General features: G+C 43.7%; 1 protein-coding gene across 14 annotated transcripts in view; it reads left to right on the forward strand.

Annotated features, from left to right (window-relative positions):
- APAF1 (apoptotic peptidase activating factor 1) overlaps positions 1-21198 on the forward strand; it is a 112362-nt gene that overhangs the window by 9124 nt on the left and 82040 nt on the right. For 6 of the 14 annotated variants that reach the window (XR_008309055.1, XR_008309054.1, XR_008309053.1 and 3 more), the window contains exons 5-12: positions 708-905; positions 5399-5483; positions 7358-7459; positions 9694-9924; positions 12875-12987; positions 14941-15072; positions 17210-17448; positions 20926-21093. Coding sequence is in view for 11 of the 14 variants with exons in the window: in XM_053257854.1 (XP_053113829.1) it covers positions 708-905; positions 5399-5483; positions 7358-7459; positions 9694-9924; positions 12875-12987; positions 14941-15072; positions 17210-17448; positions 20926-21093 (1268 nt within the window). In the remaining 3 variants the exon portion in view is untranslated. Of the gene's footprint in view, positions 1-707; positions 906-4047; positions 4590-4628; positions 4793-4819; positions 5484-7357; positions 7460-9693; positions 9925-12874; positions 12988-14940; positions 15073-17209; positions 17449-20925; positions 21094-21198 lie in introns of those variants that run through there. The other 8 variants (XM_053257844.1, XM_053257846.1, XM_053257847.1 and 5 more) reach the window with 8 other exon arrangements.

The raw sequence follows: 21198 nt of genomic DNA on the forward strand, positions 1-21198 counted from the left end.
ATACAGTATCGCCATGATAATTCTTCTGAGTAAGCTACCATTTAAGACTGCAAATGACTTTGACCTTTATCTTTCATGTGTAAGTACAGCAGCCAAGTCCTTTCGACGAAGCAAGATCTTTGATGAGAAAAGGGAATCCTGGTAGAGGAACTAAATCCATCCACCTACTCCCCTTCCTGTACATGAGACTGAAGGGATTCCAGCCTCTTTTAAAGAGTGATGTACATGGAACCCCAGCTGTTATATCAAGCTGGGACATGACACGCACGCATATGGCACCTTTGCCATATGCACATATAAGCAGGTTTTCATGCATGTTTTCTTAGCTGGTTTGGGATCGTGTGCGTCATGTCCCAGCTTGATACAACAGCTGGGGTTCCATGAACATCACTCTTTAAAAGAGGCTGGAATCCCTTCAGTCTCATGTACAGGAAGGGGAGTAGGTGGATGGATTTAGTTCCTCTACCAGGATTCCCTTTTCTCATCAAAGATCTTGCTTCCTCGAAAGGACTTGGCTGCTGTACTTACACATGAAAGATAAAGGTCAAAGTCATTTGCAGTCTTAATGGTAGCCTACTCAGAAGGATTATCATGGCGATACTGTATTAGTCTGTATACTGGATATGTTGATCCAATATTTCTAAATTGTCCTTAAAAGTTAATAATTAACTCAAATATCATTTGTGTATCTTCTTTCTGAATTTAAGTTAAGACTGTCCTCTGTGAAGGTGGAGTTCCACAGCGACCTGTAGTGTTTGTGACTCGTTCAGAACTAGCAAAAAGAATTCAGCAGAAACTATATAAGTTAAAAAGCAATCCAGGATGGGTGGTTGTTTATGGAATGGCAGGCTGTGGAAAATCTGTTCTGACAGCAGAAGCACTACGGGACCACAATCTTCTGAAAGGTATTTTTAACTGCTTCCCATTAATAATATTGGTATTGGCCAACATCCAGACTAATACTATGTCAGTGGAACAACATTAGTTGTCACACAACTTTTCAGCAGTTTCTCTTCTCTCCATTGCAGCCTCTTGTGCCTGTTCAGTATATATACCTAAGGGTTGGGGGATCTTCAGGAACATATTTTCAGGAGGTTATTAAAGGTGCCTACAGAGGAAAGAGTAATAACTGAAAATCATGCCCCCTTCTCACATGATGAAAAACGTTGCCCACCAGCAACCTAAGTCTAGATGTCAGCCATTATTATTTTGTTATATACATGTTACTGCTCAGGTTCTGAAATTAAGCCTCCTTGAGCCAGTACAATAAGTTATTGGAGACATACATGTTAACCCTTGTTTTAGCTAGCTAGCTAGCTACCTTGTCTGGTAACCCTAGAGTAGTTTGTACAGGTGAAGTCTGTGGTGACCCCTTTTTGTAGGACCGATACTTCCTTTCATTCTTAGTAGAGAAAGAAGCCTCCAAAAGAGTTGAATAGATCTGGTTCATGATCTGTTGAATCCATTAGAAATGGATTCTGCGCCTGTGCTGAAGCCTATCAGTGTGGATTACCACAGCTTCTTTTGGCACTTGCGCTCTGCCCCAAGTGGCTATTTAAGGCGGGAGGAAACACCATCACTTCAGTTCCTTTGCGACCGCCGTAAAGATTGGTTCCTCAGTCACTGTGGCTCCTTCATACTGGTTCCTTTTTTTTCGTGAGTTCTAGAAATAAAAACAAATATCGGACTGATTCATTGTCTGTTGGACCTTGGATTGCTTAATACTACATTTTGAATTGACTTCTTAACAGAATAATTGAGGCGGTAGATCGGACTGATAACTTGGCTAACCATCAATGGAACACTGGCTATGGATAACCCTAAACAGTCAGACAAGAAAATGGATTAAAAAAAACTTCTAAAAGATGTGCTGAATATAATGCTAAGCTGCCTTCTCAAGATGGACATGACTTGTGCTTAATAATTTATTTATTTATTTATCAAATTTGTGCACCACCCCAAACTTTCATCTCTGGGCGGAAACCCCAACATATGGGCTTGCAAAAGCCCACAATATTTCTTGGAAAAGCCCATAATACTTCTTCATGTAGAGTTTGCCAGTCTTTCTTGAAGCAAACTCTTCATAATAGGGAGCTTCATCTCTGGGCTGATCTTTATGATGATGCCTTGAATTCCCTGTGTCCATCTAAGGAGGGGTCCAAATTGTCTCCTAAACCATCTGGCTCGAGGACAGGCTTCAGCCCAGTCTAAACCCTCGAGGCATGTGAAGTCTCCCAAACCGCCGAAAAGACATGGAGATATTCAGAGCCCACCAAAAAGAAGACGAAAGCGTTGACATCGGGAGATACTCCTTCTCCGCCAGCTCAAGATGTTATAATAACGTTGGTGACGACACCATTGACACTGAGCACTTCGGCTCTTAATCTATCAACCTCGACGCAGCCAGCCTTGACCTTGGCTGCAAACAAATCTGCTTCGAGGTTGGCTCCGACAGCCTCGACATCAAGAGAGTAATCAACGTCTATGAGTTTGGCTACTACTGTGCCTCCTTTGACATCAAGACTGTCAGTGCTGAGACAAACTCCCTCAATATCGAGGCCTGTGTCAGTACCGAGAGTGGCTTCGCTTTCCCCTGCGCTCACTTCAGTCAAATCTCCGATGCTGACAATTAGAGAGCAACCCTCGACACTCAACACGCCAATTTTGATGGAAACCGTGACTCCACATTGTCAGGTACTGATCACTTTCAAGACTGAGGATGCTGACTTGGCTGATGCCGAGGGGACTGGAACTTTGGACCCCAACACAGCAGTCTTTACTTTCTATGTTGGATTTCAGTAATACTAGCCCTTCAACCTTTAGGGGATTCCCACAATATGCAGAGCATGAAACCTATTCAGTGCCTCAAGCTTTGGCAGACCCACTTTCTTCTCAACAACATCCACCTGTTTGCTACGCACTTAGAGCTGCACATCTAGCTACTACAACTAGTTGGCACTCCTGCAGCTTCTCACACCACACACCTTCTTCTAGGGATGTGCACGGAGCCGTGGAGGCGTGGTCCGGCACTGGGGGAGTGTGTCTTTAAGGGGGGGTAGTACTTACCCCCCGCCGCTCTTCCCCCTCCGGCGCTGGACTTTCCTAAAACGTTCTTGGGGCGTCAGAGTTCCTCCCTGCCGCCCCTGCCCCCGTCGTTGTCTTCAAAGTTAACAAGCAGAAAAAGCTGGCGCCACGCATTCACCCTTCGTGGCGCGCCCGCCCGTCGCCACTGCTGGCGCACGTGTGCCACATACATCATTGTGATGTATGCGGCGCGCACGCTGGCAACAAACACATGCGTGGTGCCAGCTTTTTCTGCTTGTTAACTTTGAAGACGGGGGCAGGGGCAGCAGGGAGGAACTCTGCTGCCCCAAGAACGTTTTAGGAAAGTCCAGCGCCGGAGGGGGAAGAGCGGGGGCGGTAAGTACTACCCCCCCGCCCTTAGACACACTCCCCCCCCCCCCCGTCGGACCGGCCAAATTCCGGACCGGTCTGGAGGCCTTTTGTATTGCCCCGGACCGGTCCGTGCACACTCCTACCTTCTTATACTCAACCGTATGGCTTTGCCCAGGAATCCCTGGGGCTTGCGTATGATTACCAGGAAGTGCACTTAGTGGCCATTTCAGCAAAACACCCAGTCTAGGATGGGAGAACAGTAGTTTCTCGGTTGAACTGTTGCCAGGGACACCTCTGGGTTATCCTTTCCCACTAGCTCCAAGGCAGGACAGATTTGATTGGTTGTAGAAATTTCAGCCACGCCTCCTTGGTGCTAGGAGGATAACCCCTCCCAGTTCTTTCTGTCCTCAGCAAGCTCCATGGCAGCGTTTTTCTAGCTCTCTCTATTTTCTGCTGATATTACTTCTCTAACTACAGTATTCTGTTCTCCAAATCCTTTTTTTTTTCTGTCCCTGATCTTTATTACTTGCTATTATCTGAAAAGAAAAGAAAAGAAAAGAAAGAAAACCACCCTTCTTTCGTCTGTTTCTCTCCCCCTTCATCTCCTCTTTCCTCTCCGTTGCTTGGAGCCAGTCAGAGAGGTACAGAGCAATTTCTCCAACGAGGGGAAGAGATGGAGTGTTTTCGGCCTGGGAGGCTTCAGGGCCTTTTGTAGGCCCCATTGGCGCAGGCTGCTGCAAGCCCTGCATAGCAAGGCCGCTTTTCCCACCTCCCGAAAACCGCCCGAAAAATTCGCCAGCAGTGAGTTGACAGTCCGTGATCGGCCGTCTCTCATCTGTGGGCCACGGAGTCCCCCCTGGAAGGGCGTAATTTTACCGCGTCGGTGATGGCCGCTCTCGAGCCGCCCGTCCCGATTGTCGAAGGGGCCGCATCGAGTATCCCGCCTTCGGGCTGCGAGACTCGCTCTACTGCGGCCCGGCGCGCCACGCTGCTGCAGGCAGCTTGAAGTGGCTGTGAAGAGCGCTTTGGGAGGCTCCCTATTGCCAACGCCCCACCAACCTCAGAAGAGATTAGGCGGATTGGCGAGCTGGCTAGCAACCTGACCGGCAGGGCAGCGAGGCCATCACAGGCATCTTCTGTTCCTAAGATGGCGACGGTTGCGAAGAATCCCTCCATTTTACCTGAAGGAGCCGGTAATGTAAAAGGGAGACAGTCTCTCAAAGGGCGGGAAAAGCCTAAGACTGTGATTATGGAGTTTGGCCAGCAGGGGGAGTCTGCTGCAGAGACTGGGCCTAAAGAAGCCTCCAGTTCTAACTCTGCTGTTTTACCTAAGCCTGTGCTGCCACCTGAGTAGCTGGCATGGTTTCGCAATGCAATCATTGGCACCATCTACCAGGTTAAGCCCCCTAAGAGGAGTGAGAGATCCACAAAGGGGAGAAGGCATAAATCACCCAGTGTGAGCTCCTCACCTAGCGAGTTTGTCAGTCCTTCTCCCAAGAAGGCCAAAAGCAAGCTTAAGCATAGTTTGCTGGGCAAGTTGTCTGGCAAGGTGGCACGGGACCATTCATCTGATGCTTCTGATCAGACTCTGGGGGCCCTAGGGGTTTACTTGCACCTCCCCCCCCCAAAAAAAGTCATTGCAGACTCAGAGAGGCCTAATCTGCCTTCTGACCCTGAAGACCCAATTAATGCAGGAGGAGGTTTTGATCCGGACCCAGTGGTCTGGAGGGGAGGACACTGGTGATGCCTCAGTGTCACAGCACCTCTTTGTGGCAGAGGACTTCAGCCCACTGATGTTCAGAATTATTAAAACAATGGGACTGAGGCTGGGCAGAGTTCTGACTCTTGTGCCAAAGGGGACTTGGTCTTTCCTAGAGCACACCCCAAGGACAGGCTGATGCCCATGCCAGAGTTGTTTGTGGATGTAGTCAAACAGGAATGGTTGACACCAGCTTCCAGCTGCAAGGCTGTGTGCATGGCTAACAAACTTTATTCTTTTCAGCAAACCACTACAGATATGTTGAGGACACCAAATGCGGATGCCCCGATTTCGCAATTGGTGTCGGATTCCTTGGCATCTCGAGAGGGTGAGTTTTCTCTAAAAGACATAGCTGACCAGAAGGTCTAGCTGTCATTTAATCGTGTCATGAGAACGTGTGCCTGGTGGTCCGTGCAACAGCGGCAGCATCCAGGGCAGCCCGTGACTCCTTATTATTGGTGGTCAATCTTCTGAGTGATCCTCCAGGGGACCCAGTTAAGATGTGACAGCAACTATTCAAGATCCAGAAGGCGCAGGCCCTTATAGCCGATGCCACTCTTGATACGATTAGATTCTCAGCGCAAGAGGCGGTTTCATCATTTGTTGGCAGACGCCACTTGTGGCTCAAAATTGGACAGGTTGGTTCTACCTCTAGGCTAAACCTTGCTACCGTCTCTTACGACAGCAAGAAGCTTTTTGGTGAGTCTGCCCTACAAGACATTCTTGTAGAATCGTCTGATAAGTGAAAGACAATGCCTTCAACCAATAAAAAGACTGATAAACAGCCTTTTAAAAGGCCCTTCCAATACAATCTTTTTGGATTGTGAGCCCTTTGGTGACTGGGATCCTTCTTTATTTTTTATAATTCTCTGTGCAATCCACTTAGACACCTTTTGTTGAAAAGAGGTATATACAGGTGAAACTCGGAAAATTAGAATATCGTGCAAAAGTCCATTAATTTCAGTAATGCAAATTAAAAGGTGAAACTGATATATGAGACAGATGCATTACATGCAAAGCAAGATAAGTCAAGCCTTAATTTGTTATAATTGTGATGATCATGGCGTACAGCTCATGAAAACCCCAAATCCACAATCCCGGAAAATTAGAATATGACATGGAACCAAGAAGACAAGGATTGTAGAATAGAACATTATCGGACCTCTGAAAAGTATAAGCATGCATATGTATTCAGTACTTGGTTTGGGCCCCTTTTGCAGCAATTACTGCCTCAATGCGGCGTGGCATGGATGCTATCAGCCTGTGGCACTGATGAGGTGTTATGGAAGACCAGGATGCTTCATTAGCGGCCTTCAGCTCTTCTGCATTGTTTGGTCTCATGTCTCTCATCCTTCTCTTGGCAATGCCCCATAGATTCTCTATGGGGTCAGGTCAGGCGAGTTTGCTGGCCAATCAAGCACAGTACACTGTATACTTTTCGGAGGTCCGATATTGTTCTATTCTACAATCCTTGTCTTCTTGGTTCCATGTAATATTCTAATTTTCTGAGATTGTGGATTTGGGGTTTTCATGAGCTGTACACCATGATCATCACAATTCTAACAAATAAGGCTTGACTTATCTCGCTTTGCATGTAATGCGTCTGTCTCATATATCAGTTTCACCTTTTAATTTGCATTACTGAAATTAATGGACTTTTGCACGATATTCTAATTTTCCGAGTTTCACCTGTACAAGTTGCAGAAAGTACAGCCGCCAAAGTCTATAAAGGCGCACTCAACTAGGGCATACAGTGCTTCGGCCGCTCATCTTTTGGCATGTCATGCAAGGATATCTGTAAGGTTGACACAGTGCAACTTACATATCTATAAGGCTGCAACCTCAGAGTTGCCCTTCATAAAGCACTATGTCATCGACTTGTGCTCTGCAGCAGAGGCAAATTTTTGGAGAGGAGTTCTTAAAAGAGTGTTACAGTGACAACTGCTCCTTCCTCCAAAAAGAGCTAATGAAACACCAGTTTCTAATGGATTCAATGGATCACGAACCAGATAAACAGGTTGCTCACCGGTAACAGATGATCTGGTAGTGATCTGTTGACATCCATTAGACCTTCGTGAACCTCCCCTCTGCAGTAGTGTACAAGTCTACATCATAGAACTTGCCTGTTGCTACAGAGATGATCACCTGCTCCAGCGGTTGTCCAGGAACTGAAGTGCTGGTGTTTCTTCCTGCCTTAAATAGCTACATGTCATATGGGGCCAGACGAAAGTACCAAAAGGACACTGATAGTCTTCAGCGCAGGCCCATTTTGAATGGATGTCAATGGGTCACTACCAGTTACAGGTGAGCAACCTGTGTTTGCACTTTGAGACACACACTTTGGATCAGATTGCATTCCAGCCTAAGCAGAGTTTAAGAATGCAAGAACAGCCCTGCTGGATCAGGCCCAAGGCCTATCTAGTCCAACATCTCTTTTTACACAATGTCTCACCAGTTGCCTTTGAGAAGCCCACAGGCAAGAGGTGAGGGCAAGCCCTCTCTCTTGCTGTTGCTCCCCTGCAAGTGATATTTAGAAGCATCTTGCCTCTGAGGCTGGAGTAACCCTCAGATTAGTAGCCATTGGTAGACCTGTCTTCCATGAATTTGTTTAAGCCCCCTTTCAAGCACCCAAGCCAGTGGCCATCACCACATCCTGTGGCAGATAATTCCATAGATTAATTATGTGTTGTGTGAAAAAGTACTTGCTGTCATTGGTCCTAAATTTCCTGGCTTTCAGTTTCATGGGATGACCCCCAGTTCTAGTGTTGTGAGAGAGGGAGAAAAATTTCTCCCTATCCACTCTCTGCTGCATGCATAATTTTGTACATCTCTCCCATGTCTCCCCATAGTCACATCTTTTCCAAACTAAAAAGCACCATATTCTGTAGCCTAGCCTCATAAGGAAGGTGCTCCAAGCCCCTGATCATCTTGGTGGTCTTCCTCTGCATCTTTTCTAGTTCTACAATATCCTCCTTAAGATACAGTGACCACAGCTGTACACAGTACACCTAATGTGGCCACACCATGTGTTTTTATAAGGGCATTATATTTATTTGTTTTCAGTCCCCTTCCAAATGTTTTCTAGCATGTAATTTGCCTCTTTCACATCTGCTGTGCACTGAGTTGACACTTTAAACAAGCTGTCCACCTTGACCGCAAGATCTCTCTCCTGGCCAGTCACTAACAGCTCAGACCCCATCAGTGTTGGAATCCTTTGCCCCAATATGCATCATCTTACACTTGCTTACATTGAAACACATTTGCCATTTTGTTGCCCACCCACCCAGTTTGGAGAGATCCTTTTGGAGCCTCACGATCTGTTATGGATTTCACTACCTTAAACAGTTTAGTGTCCACTGCAAATTTGGCCACCTTGCTGCTTACCCAAACTTCTAGAACATTTTTGAAAAAGTTAAAAGAGCACTGGTCCTATTACAGATCTTGGGGGTGGGGGTTGGGGGTTGAGAACCGCACTTCCCTCCATTGTGAAAACTGTCCATTTATTCCTTTCCTCTGTTTCCTGTCATTCAGCCTGTCCTGTTATCCCATGACTGCTAAGTTTACTCAAAAGCCTTTGGTGGGGAACTTTGTCAAAAGCTTTTTGGAAGTCCAAGTATACTGTGTCAACTGCATCACCTTTATCCACATGCCTGTTGACACTCTCAAAGAACTCCAAAAAGCTAGTGAGGCAAAATTTGCTTTTGCAGAAGCCATGCCATACACTTTGAAAATTTATGTACTATAGCATCTTGGTGTGTGTGTGTAATTCGATTCGACCTTGAATTTATTTGGGTCGAATTGGGGGTAATTCTCAGATTCAATCTTGAATCAGATTGTCCTCAGAATAGAAAGCCCTATTTGGGGTCAAAGCGAATCAACCCTAATTTGACCCAAATTGATTCGGTTGATTCGAACACCATTTTGAAGTCTGTTTTGCTGGGAAAACGGGCCTCAGAATGGCACTTTTTTCTGGGGAGAACTGGTCTACCAATTAGGGTAGGCTGGTAGACCAGCCCTCCGAGGCAGGCTGACATGGTAAGTCTGAATCCACTTCTGTGTCGACGCTGACCGGAGCTGCAGGGAGGCATGCTGCAGCCCTGTGTGCCTGCTTTTTGCGAGAGCACTGATGGGCAGGGGGAAGCAGCGGGGTGGCGTCTAGCAGGTAGGCAATGCTTTCCCTGCCCCTTAAAGGAAACCCCCCACCCACCCGTCCTCCGAACCAGCTCAAACGCCAGTTGATGGAACTGGTTCAGTCCTCCTAAACTGGAGTGCCAAATGGTTCCATGCACATCCCTAGTGTAAAGAGCTTAGGATTTGGGTGTTGATATTTTAAACTTTGGGGACTGAGCTAAATGTATGCCTTATGTGAATGCTTTAAAATAAATGTGACATACAATGTGATATCTACTTAGGAGGCCTAGAATGAAAATACATATCCTATTTGCATATTCTTCTTCTAAAATAGTTTAATTTGTGTTCTCTTCTTAGTTAGCTGTGTCTTTAAAAAAAAAAACTTCTAATACAATTTTTTTCTTTAGGCATACATCTGCACTTTATTTCAATTTCAGCATATCTTTGTTGTTAGATTGCTTCCCTGGAGGAGTACATTGGGTTTCTGTTGGCAAACAAGACAAGGTGGGGCTGTTAATGAAACTCCAAAATCTTTGTTTGAGACTAGACCAGGACTTCACTTACTCACAGAGGCCACCACTTAATATAGAGGAAGCTAAAGATCGTCTTCATTTGCTGATGTTACGCAAATACCCAAGGTATTGTTAGTAGAATAAAGAAATATTTGAAGACTTTCACTTTAAATTAACTTTACTAGAATTGTGTTGTCTCTGTTTCAAATTTCCACATTTGCTGAGTTTTCCAATAAATGTTCTGTGGTGCATGAAGTACCAAGTACACAGTCTAATGACAAACACATTGCTGAATTAGATCCCTATGCAAGTTGATTGTTATTGGTCTTCTGTCACTGTTGATCTGTAGGTGTTTCATTATGTAGTTATAGTAAGTATAGTTCAAGCTAAGGTTTCATCTAGGAAGCTGGAGAGTGATATTTGAAAGTCAAAACCAATTATTAAAAGGTATCCTTACTTAACAATGCTTGATTGAACTCTTCACACATTCATTTTAAGTCTTCTACTCTTTGCATAGTTACTTGCCTACTGAGGATTCCAGAGGTACACAATTGCTTCACCTGAAAATCAGCCAGGTTTGTTAGATCTTGTTGTTGTCCTGTGTGAGGACAACTCCTCAACAGTACTTTTCTGCAATTGCATATTGTAGGGGTAGATTGGTGGACAAGGTATCTGGTGAGAGTACACAAGGGGTCAGAAAGACTGTTTGTCAGACATCACTAATTTTCCCATTGGGGATCCTCCTGATAAGATTCTAAGCAACACCAGGATTCTTAGTAATATAGTTTGAAAACAGATCTGCACATATGCTTTCCAGGCACCTTATCTGATCCTTCAGGATCTTCCAGTCCAAGGATTCTCAGCGTTGGGACCCCATATGTTATTTGACTTCAACTCTCATAATCCCCAGCCAAAGGCCACTGGGGCTGGGGATTATGGGAGTTGAAGTCTAACAATATCTGGGGACCCAACGTTGAGAACTCCTGTTCCAGGCTATAAAGGTAGATCTCATTAGAGAAAGTTTAATTTTCCATTCAGTTTGTTTTTAACAACTTTGGAAAAAATTGTCTTCATATAAGAGGTGCTGTATTTTGTCACACTTTTGATTTGTCATTGTTGATAAGGTCATATCACTTTCATTTTATAAATTAATATAACAGCTTCATTATGTCATATGCCAAAGAACATCTGTAAAGCAAGTTTGTTTTCTGTCCCAAATCATGATGTAGAAAGATTTTATATTTGGTGTCTAGTCTTAAGTTAGGCAAACACCTTTCTAGAATTTAGGAGCAGCTTGCCATACTGATGCCAAAGTTTGTTTCACATTTTTATAGAAGCAGTTTAAGATTCAAGGTTGTGTGGTGTGGGTTTTTCCTCTCCTCATACAGTGCAGTGACACATAGGTAACCAAGGTTCTGTGGTCAACAGAAACATGTTTTTCTTTTATAAGTTATGGGATTTCCACAAAAACACACAATGGGTTCACTGATCTGTACATTTGAAGTGACACAAACTGCATTTAATCATGCATATATTACTACTACTACCACCACTACCACCACCACCACCATAGTTATTATAGACTATAGATTGCTTTTCAACAATGACAAAAAGTTGTCAATGTGGGTTACATAGCAAAAGAAATGGGGCAGTGGAGGTTCCCTGTTCCAAAGGGGCTCACAATCTAAAAATAAATGCAAAGGAGACAGCATCAGTTGCCACTGGGTGGGTGCTGTATTAATTTGAATAAGAAGAGTTGCTGTCCCCTTGCTGAATAGAAGAAAACCGCTCCTTTAAAAAGTGTATCTTTGCCAGCTAGCAGGGATACAGTTCCCCTCTGTTGTGATTTTCAGTGAAATCTGAAAAGTATTCTTATGACTAAAAATGTAATGTGGGTAATGACCCTTAAATATGTTTGAGCAGGGACGTAACAAGGCTGGAGTGGGCCCAGAGACAAAATTTTAAAATGGGTCCCTCACCGATACATACACACACACACACACAATATATATAGTAATGTGACTTGCCTCTGGGGGGCCCTTTGAGGCGTGGGGGCCCCCAGGCAGCCGCCTCCCCTTGCCTAATGGTAGTTACGCCCCTGTGTTTAAGTCAACAGTTCTTTAAAAACCTAGATCCAGGCTGAGCTGAATCTTTCTGATTTCACTATACCATACATTCCCTGATATCTAAACCATAGCTTAAACTATAAATATGCTAATAATAAATGTTCTTTTGTCAGTCTAAAACATAAATTCTTCACTGCCTTTTTGATTACCAATCACAAGCAATAATTCAGCACTTCTACAGTTTCATCTAAATTGCATAAAAAGGAGGAATAGAGGTGGGTGTTGTCAATGTGTAAACATCATGGAAGCGGGGGAATCTAATCCTGTGCCACCCCATAGCATAACTGCCAAGTAGCAGAGCAAAGGTCTTCAAGCACCATCTTTTGGAAATAGTCATCCGGCTGGGAATGGATCCACCACAATACAGTGTCTCCAATTTCCATCCCAGATGTTTGCTGCAGAAGGATACCATGATTATTGGTATCGAATGCCACTGAGAGTTCCTGAAGCATCAATAGGGATGTATACTCCCTGCACCTCTCCCACCATAGGCGAGGTCATCAGGGTGACCAAAGCCATTTTTATTCAAAACCAGGCCTGAGACCAGATTGAAATTGGTCTGGGTAATTGGTATCATACAACATTAACATGTTGCTTAACTCAACAAATGCTTGTTTAATGTAAAGTATCTGAATATTGAATTATTTGTTACCAAACCCATTAGTTTTACTACTTTTGTACAGAACTGCTAAAACTTTGTCCTAATCCAGAATTATTTTTTCTTTTAGGCAATTTTAGATGTTATATGTGAAGATTTTAAGATACATAAAACTCAGGTTTTTTGGCTATGATAAAGGAATGCTCTTAATAATTTTTCAAATGGTAACGCTTTTGGAAAATGGAGTACTAGCCTTCCAATTTATCAGACCCCAAAATAACTGTTAACGTGTTTACAACTTCTCTAAACATGTATACAGACTGACTCCAAGTTTGCCATCTTTTTGTAATAGGTCTCTGTTGGTGCTTGATGATATTTGGGATTCCTGGGTTTTAAAAGCATTTGATAGTTATTTTCAAGTTCTTATCACCAGTAGGGACAGAAGTGTGACTGACTCTGTGATGGGTAAGAATTCTTTATCACTTTGTTCCCTGCTTATTTCAGCTTTCTATGCATAGTGTCTTACACAATAGAGAATAGGATTTTGTTTGGTATTACGTTGTCATGAGTACCATTTACACTTATGAAGTGCCATCAGTGATGCAGGCATTGCACAGAGCAGAAAAATGGCATTGGCCCTGAAACACAGCTTTCAGCACCTGTTAGAATTAACAGGACAAAGATAGAGGAAGAACTTGATTAACCAACTAACATTCTTTCCCATTGAATTTATAGAGGATAATATATGAATGATGTACTTTGAGATATAGGTCACTAACCAAAGAGAAATGGAGGGAGGCTGGTAGGGATGTGTACAGAACTGTGGGAGGTGGATAACTTTAAGGAGGGGGAGGGTGCTCTTATCCCTCCCGCTGTGTTTCCCTTGCTGGCACTGTGTATTTGAACGGTCCAGTGGGGCGGCAAGGTACTTCCCTGCTGCCCTGTTGCTACCTTGGACCAGAAGTGACCGGAGGTTCCTGTTGCGTGTGTGCACATGCTGGGAACCTCTGGTCCGAGGAAGCAATGAGATGGCAGGGAGGTATGCTGCCGCTCTGTTGGACCGTTAGAATACACAGCACCGGCGTGGAAAATGCAGCAGGATGGGTAAGAGCACCCCCCCTTTGCCCACCCTCCACCTTTGGACCGGCAGGTGCCAGTTCCGTGCACATCAATAGAGGCTGATGCCTTCAGGGTTGTAGTTTAAATTTCATTGAGCCGATATTTAAAAGCAATACATGAGTTAAATTAAGACACAAATACTTTGTTTTTGACAGTGAATTTGAAACAGGTGAAGTTAATTTCAAATGAGAAAACTAGAAGAGCATACACAATGGGCAATAATTATAGAAATTCATGCATATGGTACATACCATTAATACTCTTCCATTCTAGTTATTAAAGACCTGATCACAGAAAGTGATCAGGTCTAAATTAATAATATTCGACGTAATTAATAGTATTGAATGAATGTACAAAGTGACACTAGTAAGAATGGAGCATATTATTTTGGTAGGAAGTATAAAAGTCAAAAGCTCCTGATCATGACAGGTTAGTGGGAGGAGTAGGAAGATTCTGTTCTGATGCTACCTGATGGTTTCATTTGATTTCTCCATTGTGTGCCTGACAAGATATATTATTACAATACATAGTACAAGAGAAGCCCTGGAAACTTGGGGTATTGCCAGATGAATCTTGCAATATTTAACTGAGGTCCTTGTGGGTCACTGCTACCTAAAATACAATGATTCAGTGTCTGGTACTATGTGTAGCAGTCCTGAGACCAGACTTTTGGTCTGGCAGGATGACAGAACGTCTGATGAAAGGGGTTGTCATGAGCTGCAACCCGCCCCACCGCAAACCCTTAAGGTAAGCTTGTTGCTTACCTTAAAATAAGCTATTGGTTTAAGCCCAATATTCCAGCTCTTCATGCCAATCTTGGCATGTGCAGGAACTCTGATGTGCACCTGGTTACCTCATCTGCAAAGCCTGTCCAATTCATTGGCATAGCAAGCAGATCCATATACTCTCCTAATTAATTTAATTTAATTTAAAATATTTCTATACTGCCCCAAACCTGTGTGTCTGGGAGGTTTACAATTAAAATCATTTTAAAAAATTTAATTCTTTCAATAACCCATGCACATTAAGAGCCTTAATGATTGTGCAGGGGAATCGGAGGCCCTATATATTTTTACTGCCAAACATAATACAAGTATTAAAATAGGCTAGTGATTATTTGAATGTTCAGCTTGAAACTAATCTATAGATATAGTAGAAGCATTTTTTAACAATCAGACTTGGTTAAAATTTTGCAGATGGAGATCATACCTCATGAAAACCTTAAGCACTACATGTAATCAAACGTAGTGTGTATAAAATTTATTTTCTTTCTAACTTTGAATTTAAATTCTAACCTAGGCAATAAATATGAAGTTCCTATAGAAAGTGGACTAACGCATGATAAGGCACTTGAAATATTATCTCGATTTGTCAATATGGATATAATGGAGCTGCCAGAAAATGCTGATAGTATTGTAAAAGAGTGTAAAGGTAAGAACTTTAATTTTTTAAAAAATCTTGCCCTTGCTGATGGAAAGATTAGTAGCTTTATTCTGAAATGAATAGCTTTATTATACTCAGTGATCTAGACATACAAGCAAACAAATAATGTTCATATAGGAATTCAGTCATACAATGTACACCAACGCAGTAGCCATTTTGTGGTGGTATCCAGGAAACAGAGCCAGTAGTTAGCCATTGGCGGATCTTGATAGCTGCTGCACAAATGGCAACATTATGAGTAATAGAAGCTTTCTTATCTGCAAGAAGTGTGGCATAAAATTCAGCAATTTGGCCAGGCAAGTATAACAACGGAATACTAAAACTATGCTGACTATCTTTATAAAATGAACAATACAACAGCACATGGAGGACAGATTCAACCTCGCCTGAGCTACAAGGGTTAGGGATGTGCATGGAACCAGCAGGGGCCGGTGACAGTGGGGGGCGGGGATGTACAATGTACGTAGGCGCATTCAGTACTATATGTTTACCGTATACCCGGTAAACAGCAATGGGGCGGCAGGGAGGTACACTGCCACCCCGACAGGCTTTTCGGAAAAAGCGCACCAGTGGGGAAAATGTGGCGGTGTGGGGGGGGGGTAGTGCATCCTCCCCCACCCTTAAAGGTGGCTGGCGCGCGCGCGCACACACACACACACACACACACACACACACACACACACACGTGTGCGCGCACACACACCCCTCATCCCCACCATCAAACCTTCAAGCTGGCCAGGGATTGAACTGGTTTAGTTCTGAAAATGTGAAGTGCTGTTGCTGAAGGAAAGGCAGTTCGGGGTTAGTTGCAAGGCGTATTCTGGATGGGGTTTCACTCCCTTCTCTCTTACCCACCCCTCATTTCTACCTCAGAAAACAAGAAAAAAGTAGACATTTTGCTCCATCACTCACTACCTCTATTTTTGTCCTCTCAAAGCTGATTATACGTGAAGGAGGAGGTTGGGAGAGACCCGTATTTGAGTCCCAGAGTTACTGTAGGAAACTAGGGTTGGCACAAAAACCTGTACTGGAGAAAAAGATTATTTTTTACTGGGCTTTTGGCTCTGAGGTTGGAAAAAAGATTGTTGCTGGACTGGGTGCTGGCACAAAGGCAACCCATATAGACAATAACCTTCTATTGTATTCTATCTAATAATATTTTATGCTTTGTTGTTGAGAAGTTTGTCCCAGTAGGGATTCCAGTAGTGTGGGGAGTGGAGTCAGAAAGGAAAGGATAAGGATGATAAAATGGAGTTGTTTCTGAATAAACTTTTAATTAAATCTACTTGGGCACAAATAAATTTTATGAGGGAAGCAGCTATAAAGCACCTGCCTGTGGTGCAAGAGTTATGTGTGTTACAGGGTATTTTAATTACAAAGCATCTCTGTTTCTGGGGGTCCTATCACGGGAGGTCCAGTTGGTCTCCTTCTTTCTTAGTGTTCTGGCGGATGTAAAGAATGTTTTGTCTTGCTACACTTTCAGTTTATTTTTGTATCCAGAGGAGTGTAACCCCATCCAGCACAGGAAGATCTAACTCACCCCTCGGATTCTGAGCCCCCACAATGAGCACCTCCGTCTTGCTTGGGTTCAGCTTCAATTTGTTATCCCTCATCCAGCCCATTACTGCCTGTAGGCAGGCATTTAGAGAATGAGTGTCATTTCTTGAAGATTTAAAGGAGAAGTAGATTTAGTTGTCATCAGCATACTGATAATACCCAATACCAAACCTCCTGATGATTTCACTCAGTGCTTTCATGTAGATATTGAAAAAGATTGGTGACAGAATTGAAGGGCCTCTGAGGCCAATTGTATTACATGGGCAGTTCATGTAGAAGGAGACAATCCTTAAAGTGCCTGAGTCCCTAGCTATTTAGAATTTATATAGTTCAAAACATTTTAGAATGTTTTTGGAAATGGACCAGGAATCCATCTGACTGTGTAACTGCCAGGATGCATGCCTGATGAATTCTTGCTGTTTTTGTGTGTGGTTCTTTTTGATGTTTTCATAGAAACTCTTATGTTTTCTTACTCCTCTTAAGAAGTAGCCCTTTATTTCTTCAATAATGAAGATTGTAATAAAAAACTGGCTCACTTTTTGTTCACTTTTTAAATTTAACATTTCAGGTTCTCCTCTTGTGGTGTCTTTGATAGGAGCATTATTACGAGACTTTCCCAATCGCTGGGAATACTACCTTAGACAACTTCAGAACAAACAGTTCAAAAGAATAAGGAAATCATCATCTTATGATTATGAAGCACTTGATGAAGCAATGTCTATAAGTGTTGAAATGTTGCGAGAAGATATTAAAGACTATTACAGAGACCTTTCTGTACTTCAAAAGGATGTTAAAGTGCCTTCAAAGGTAAAATCTATTTAAAGCTGAAGAATGCTAGCATTAGGGACCTGGTGAGGTTGCTGCAGGTGAAGGGCAGCCCTGGTGGTGTTGTAGAGGCGGGAAGTTGGACAGTGACCTAAAACAGTGTGTGGGTAGCTCTACGGTGCTACTTTTCATTGGAAACATCGGAAGTAGTGTGGTGCAAGTGCCTGTGTGCTGTTTTAGGTCCTTGTGTAACTTCCTGTCTTGAACACCACTAGGGCTGCCTTTCACATTGCACAGCAGCCCTGGCAGATTCCTAATGCAGACGTTCTGCAGCACAGAATGTTGACCACTCCTATTAAAGCAGTGATCATGTGAACTGTGACACCATTACAAATTACAGAAACAAGATTTTGTAGAAATCTGGGCTGGAAATCTTTTGGAAATCCACATTGATAGCTGACTGGGGAGCAAGCAGCTTAGGGCTGACCCAACCTTGGCCATATTTCTTCCCCTTCTCTTAGCTGCCATGGCAGTTGTGGCTTATATGCAGTTTCCAGTCCTATGCCCCTCTTCAGTGAGTCAATGCTGGATGAGGTTGCATTCTATAAGGTTCACAGTTTGGGAGTCCTATGGAATCCAGTTCTTACTCTGGATGTTCAAGTGATGTTGATGACATCAATTGCTTTCCACCACTTTAGGCTGATGTGTCCACTCCAATCCGTCCTGGACAGAGGTAGCTTGGCTGCCTTATCTATGTCCTGATAACATCAAAGACTGTCTACTGCAATGCATTGCACATAGGGCTGTCCTTGAAGACCTCTCAGAAACTTCAGCTGATTCAAAACACAGTAGTTAGGCTGCTTGCCATGGGTTATGAGGAACACATTTCACCAGTGCTGAAACACCACTATGTTGCTTAGCAAAATCCAATATATGATGCTACCCTGGTTCCAATTAATATACAACTTTAAAGGTTGCCTCAAGAGTTTTCTGTTTCTCCTCCAGTGTAGGAGGGTATCCATCAAGTAGGTTGTCATGTCCACATGTTCCCTGGAGGCAGGACCAAGTGATCTAATCTTGAAGATCGTTTGAATCCTCATGTCCTCCCTGGAGTCTCCTCCTGTTCCAGTTCTGTCTTGCTCCCGTGTGCAGGACCATTGAATATCTCCAGTCTCTTCTGCTTTCCTTGTCATTGTTTTTTAGTTTCCCCCTTATTATTTGGTCTACCTTTATGCCCCTTCTGTGTTTCTTCTGCTCCCAACATTGCCTGCTTCCCTCAGTTTGTGTTTTCCTCCTTTAAAAAAAAAAAAAAAGAATTTCACCCTTCTCTTCTTCTTTCCATGTGGCCTACCTTCTCATGATTCCGCTGGCCACAGGAAGCTCATTTAGGTCCAACCACAGGCACCTCAACTGTGCCACACCATGACAAAGCTTCAACCTCTGCCCCCCATGGCTGTTCCAGCGGCGCCTAGGAATGTAATGCTTCCTCCCCTGCCAGGCCCATCATATCTCCCTTTCCTGCCCATGCCTACGTCTGACTCTGGGACCCAGCAGGCTGCAGATCTGGAAGGAGATGCCGGCAACCTAGGCATCCTTCACGTGACTCCGGCTTTAGACAGGGATCGGGCCGCTTCATAGCATTCAGAGTTGTCTACCCTGAGGAGCCCATCCGCCCTATCACCATCATTACTATGGCTCAAGTAATTGTGAGGAACCCAGATGGGTCAGATAACCCTTCCTCTCCACCCCCTCAAGGGAACCATTTCTACCTGTGGAACTTTCTCCCCTTCCCCTTCATTACATGGGGGGAAATTAACACCTGATTTATCCCAGTGGATAAATGAATTGATAGCTACTGAAGTGAGGAGAGACGTCTATGCTAGGGACACCTGCTACCCCACCAGAATCTGTTTTACTGCATGTTCCCCAGTTGATGGCCCCTCCACCTTCAGGTCCACCACAGAACCTGCCCTTACTCACCCAACCTACTGTACCTGGAGGGTGGCCAGACAATAGGAGAGAGAGCTCAGTCTCTTCAGTTTTCTCGCCCAGCCAGACGGGCCATCCCTGTATGTGAATGGGGCAGATTTCACCCTAGACCCCCAGCCAGGCACCCCAGATTCTAGTCAGATCTTCTGAAAGCTCCTGGTGTCATTCACCTGATCCTAGAGACCATGTTAGGGGACACAAAGGCTGAGATGGAAGTAGATCCCTAAGGAGGAACAGAAGCAGAGACTGCTCTCCATTGCCCAATCAGGCCTTGCCTGCTCAATATAATTTCAATCAGGCCAGACTCTGATTCTGTGGCCTACCATGACAGATTATGACTGCTAGGCCTATTTCAGTACACACCCTTGCCGATTACTATTGGTAGTAGACATGGCTCCCATTCTGTGGGAAGTGCAGTTGAGGGGTTTGCCTGTTTGGCCTATTCAGACCATCCCTGGTCCATCCGCTCTGAACCAGATTCTTACAAGAATGCAGTCTGCTCAATGGGGCTCGAATGCGCACCATTCCCCTCATGGATGCTGAATCCCACAATGTTCAGCCCTCTCAGATGCTGAATCCCACAATGTTCAGTCTACTAAAGAAGGAGAATGGTAAACTGATGAAGGAATCACTCCTAAAGAGCCCATTCATAAACATTTCAGGCACACAGACTTTCAGATCCTCCTGTCTAAGTCCTGTAAAATTCTTAACACTATCCCTGGCTCTGTTTCTGCCACTACCTCTGAATCTATAGCATCAGAAGTTTCCCTTTCCTCTAGACAATCTAAGCCTGTTGTACCATTTCCACTCACTTCAGGAAAGTATTACAGGAGGAATAGAATTGCTCCGCTTCAGCTAAGGGCTTGGGATCCCTGCCCAAATACTTCTACAATCTTCCCTCGGTGTCCAGGTGACACTCTCAGTCCCCCTAATTCATGCGCCTGTGGCCTCACTTGTCTTGGGCACCATTCCAGCCTGTTAGCTGAACACTTGTATGGTGCTGATTTTTTAATGTCGTATTTGTGACAAGAAAAATGTTCTATGCTCTCCCTTCACCAAATACGTAAAATTCATGCTTGGTATACACTCTCTGTAACTGAGAGCTAATTTGATCTCCCCACCCCCACCCCACCCTGGACCCAGCTTCATAATAAAATAACTTAATTGGCTGAGAAGGTGGCAATCCTAGTACAGACAGAACTTTGTACATTCTATTTTATTTGGCTCTTTCCATATTTCCATGGCTTTAATAAACTTTCCACTGAATTTTGATGGCTGTAAGCTGGTAATTTTATATAGCTTTTGAGAAACTTAATAGGAATTGTATTGGCAACAACATTTGCTGGTATACATTTCTGTGCATTTAGTCTGTGACAGTTTTGACTGTATCTGGAAAACTGTACTGATCTTAGTGTTTTCTGTGATGGCTTGTGGATTATTTATTAGCATATTTTTATTTGTGAAGTATGTTACTGCCAACATTGTTTGCTACTTCACCACTTCTCTCAAATGTCTCAACATGCATCTTAGGTGTTCTGTACTCTTTGGGATATGGAGACTGAAGAAGCTGAAGACATACTGCAAGAATTTGTTAACAAATCTCTCTTGTTTTGTGATCGGAATGGGAAATCATTCCATTATTATTTGCATGATCTTCAGCTTGATTTTCTTACTGAGAAGAATCGCTATCAGCTTCAGGTATGCTTTCTAATTTCTAATGGTGACTTCTCTAGAAACTGAGATGAGTGTCATCCACAGTTCCCCTTCCTCCAGAAAAAGGAATTGTTGCCCAGAGTAAGAACT

This window comes from Hemicordylus capensis, chromosome 5 (assembly GCF_027244095.1).
Source record: "Hemicordylus capensis ecotype Gifberg chromosome 5, rHemCap1.1.pri, whole genome shotgun sequence".
NCBI classification, from domain to species: domain Eukaryota; kingdom Metazoa; phylum Chordata; class Lepidosauria; order Squamata; family Cordylidae; genus Hemicordylus; species Hemicordylus capensis.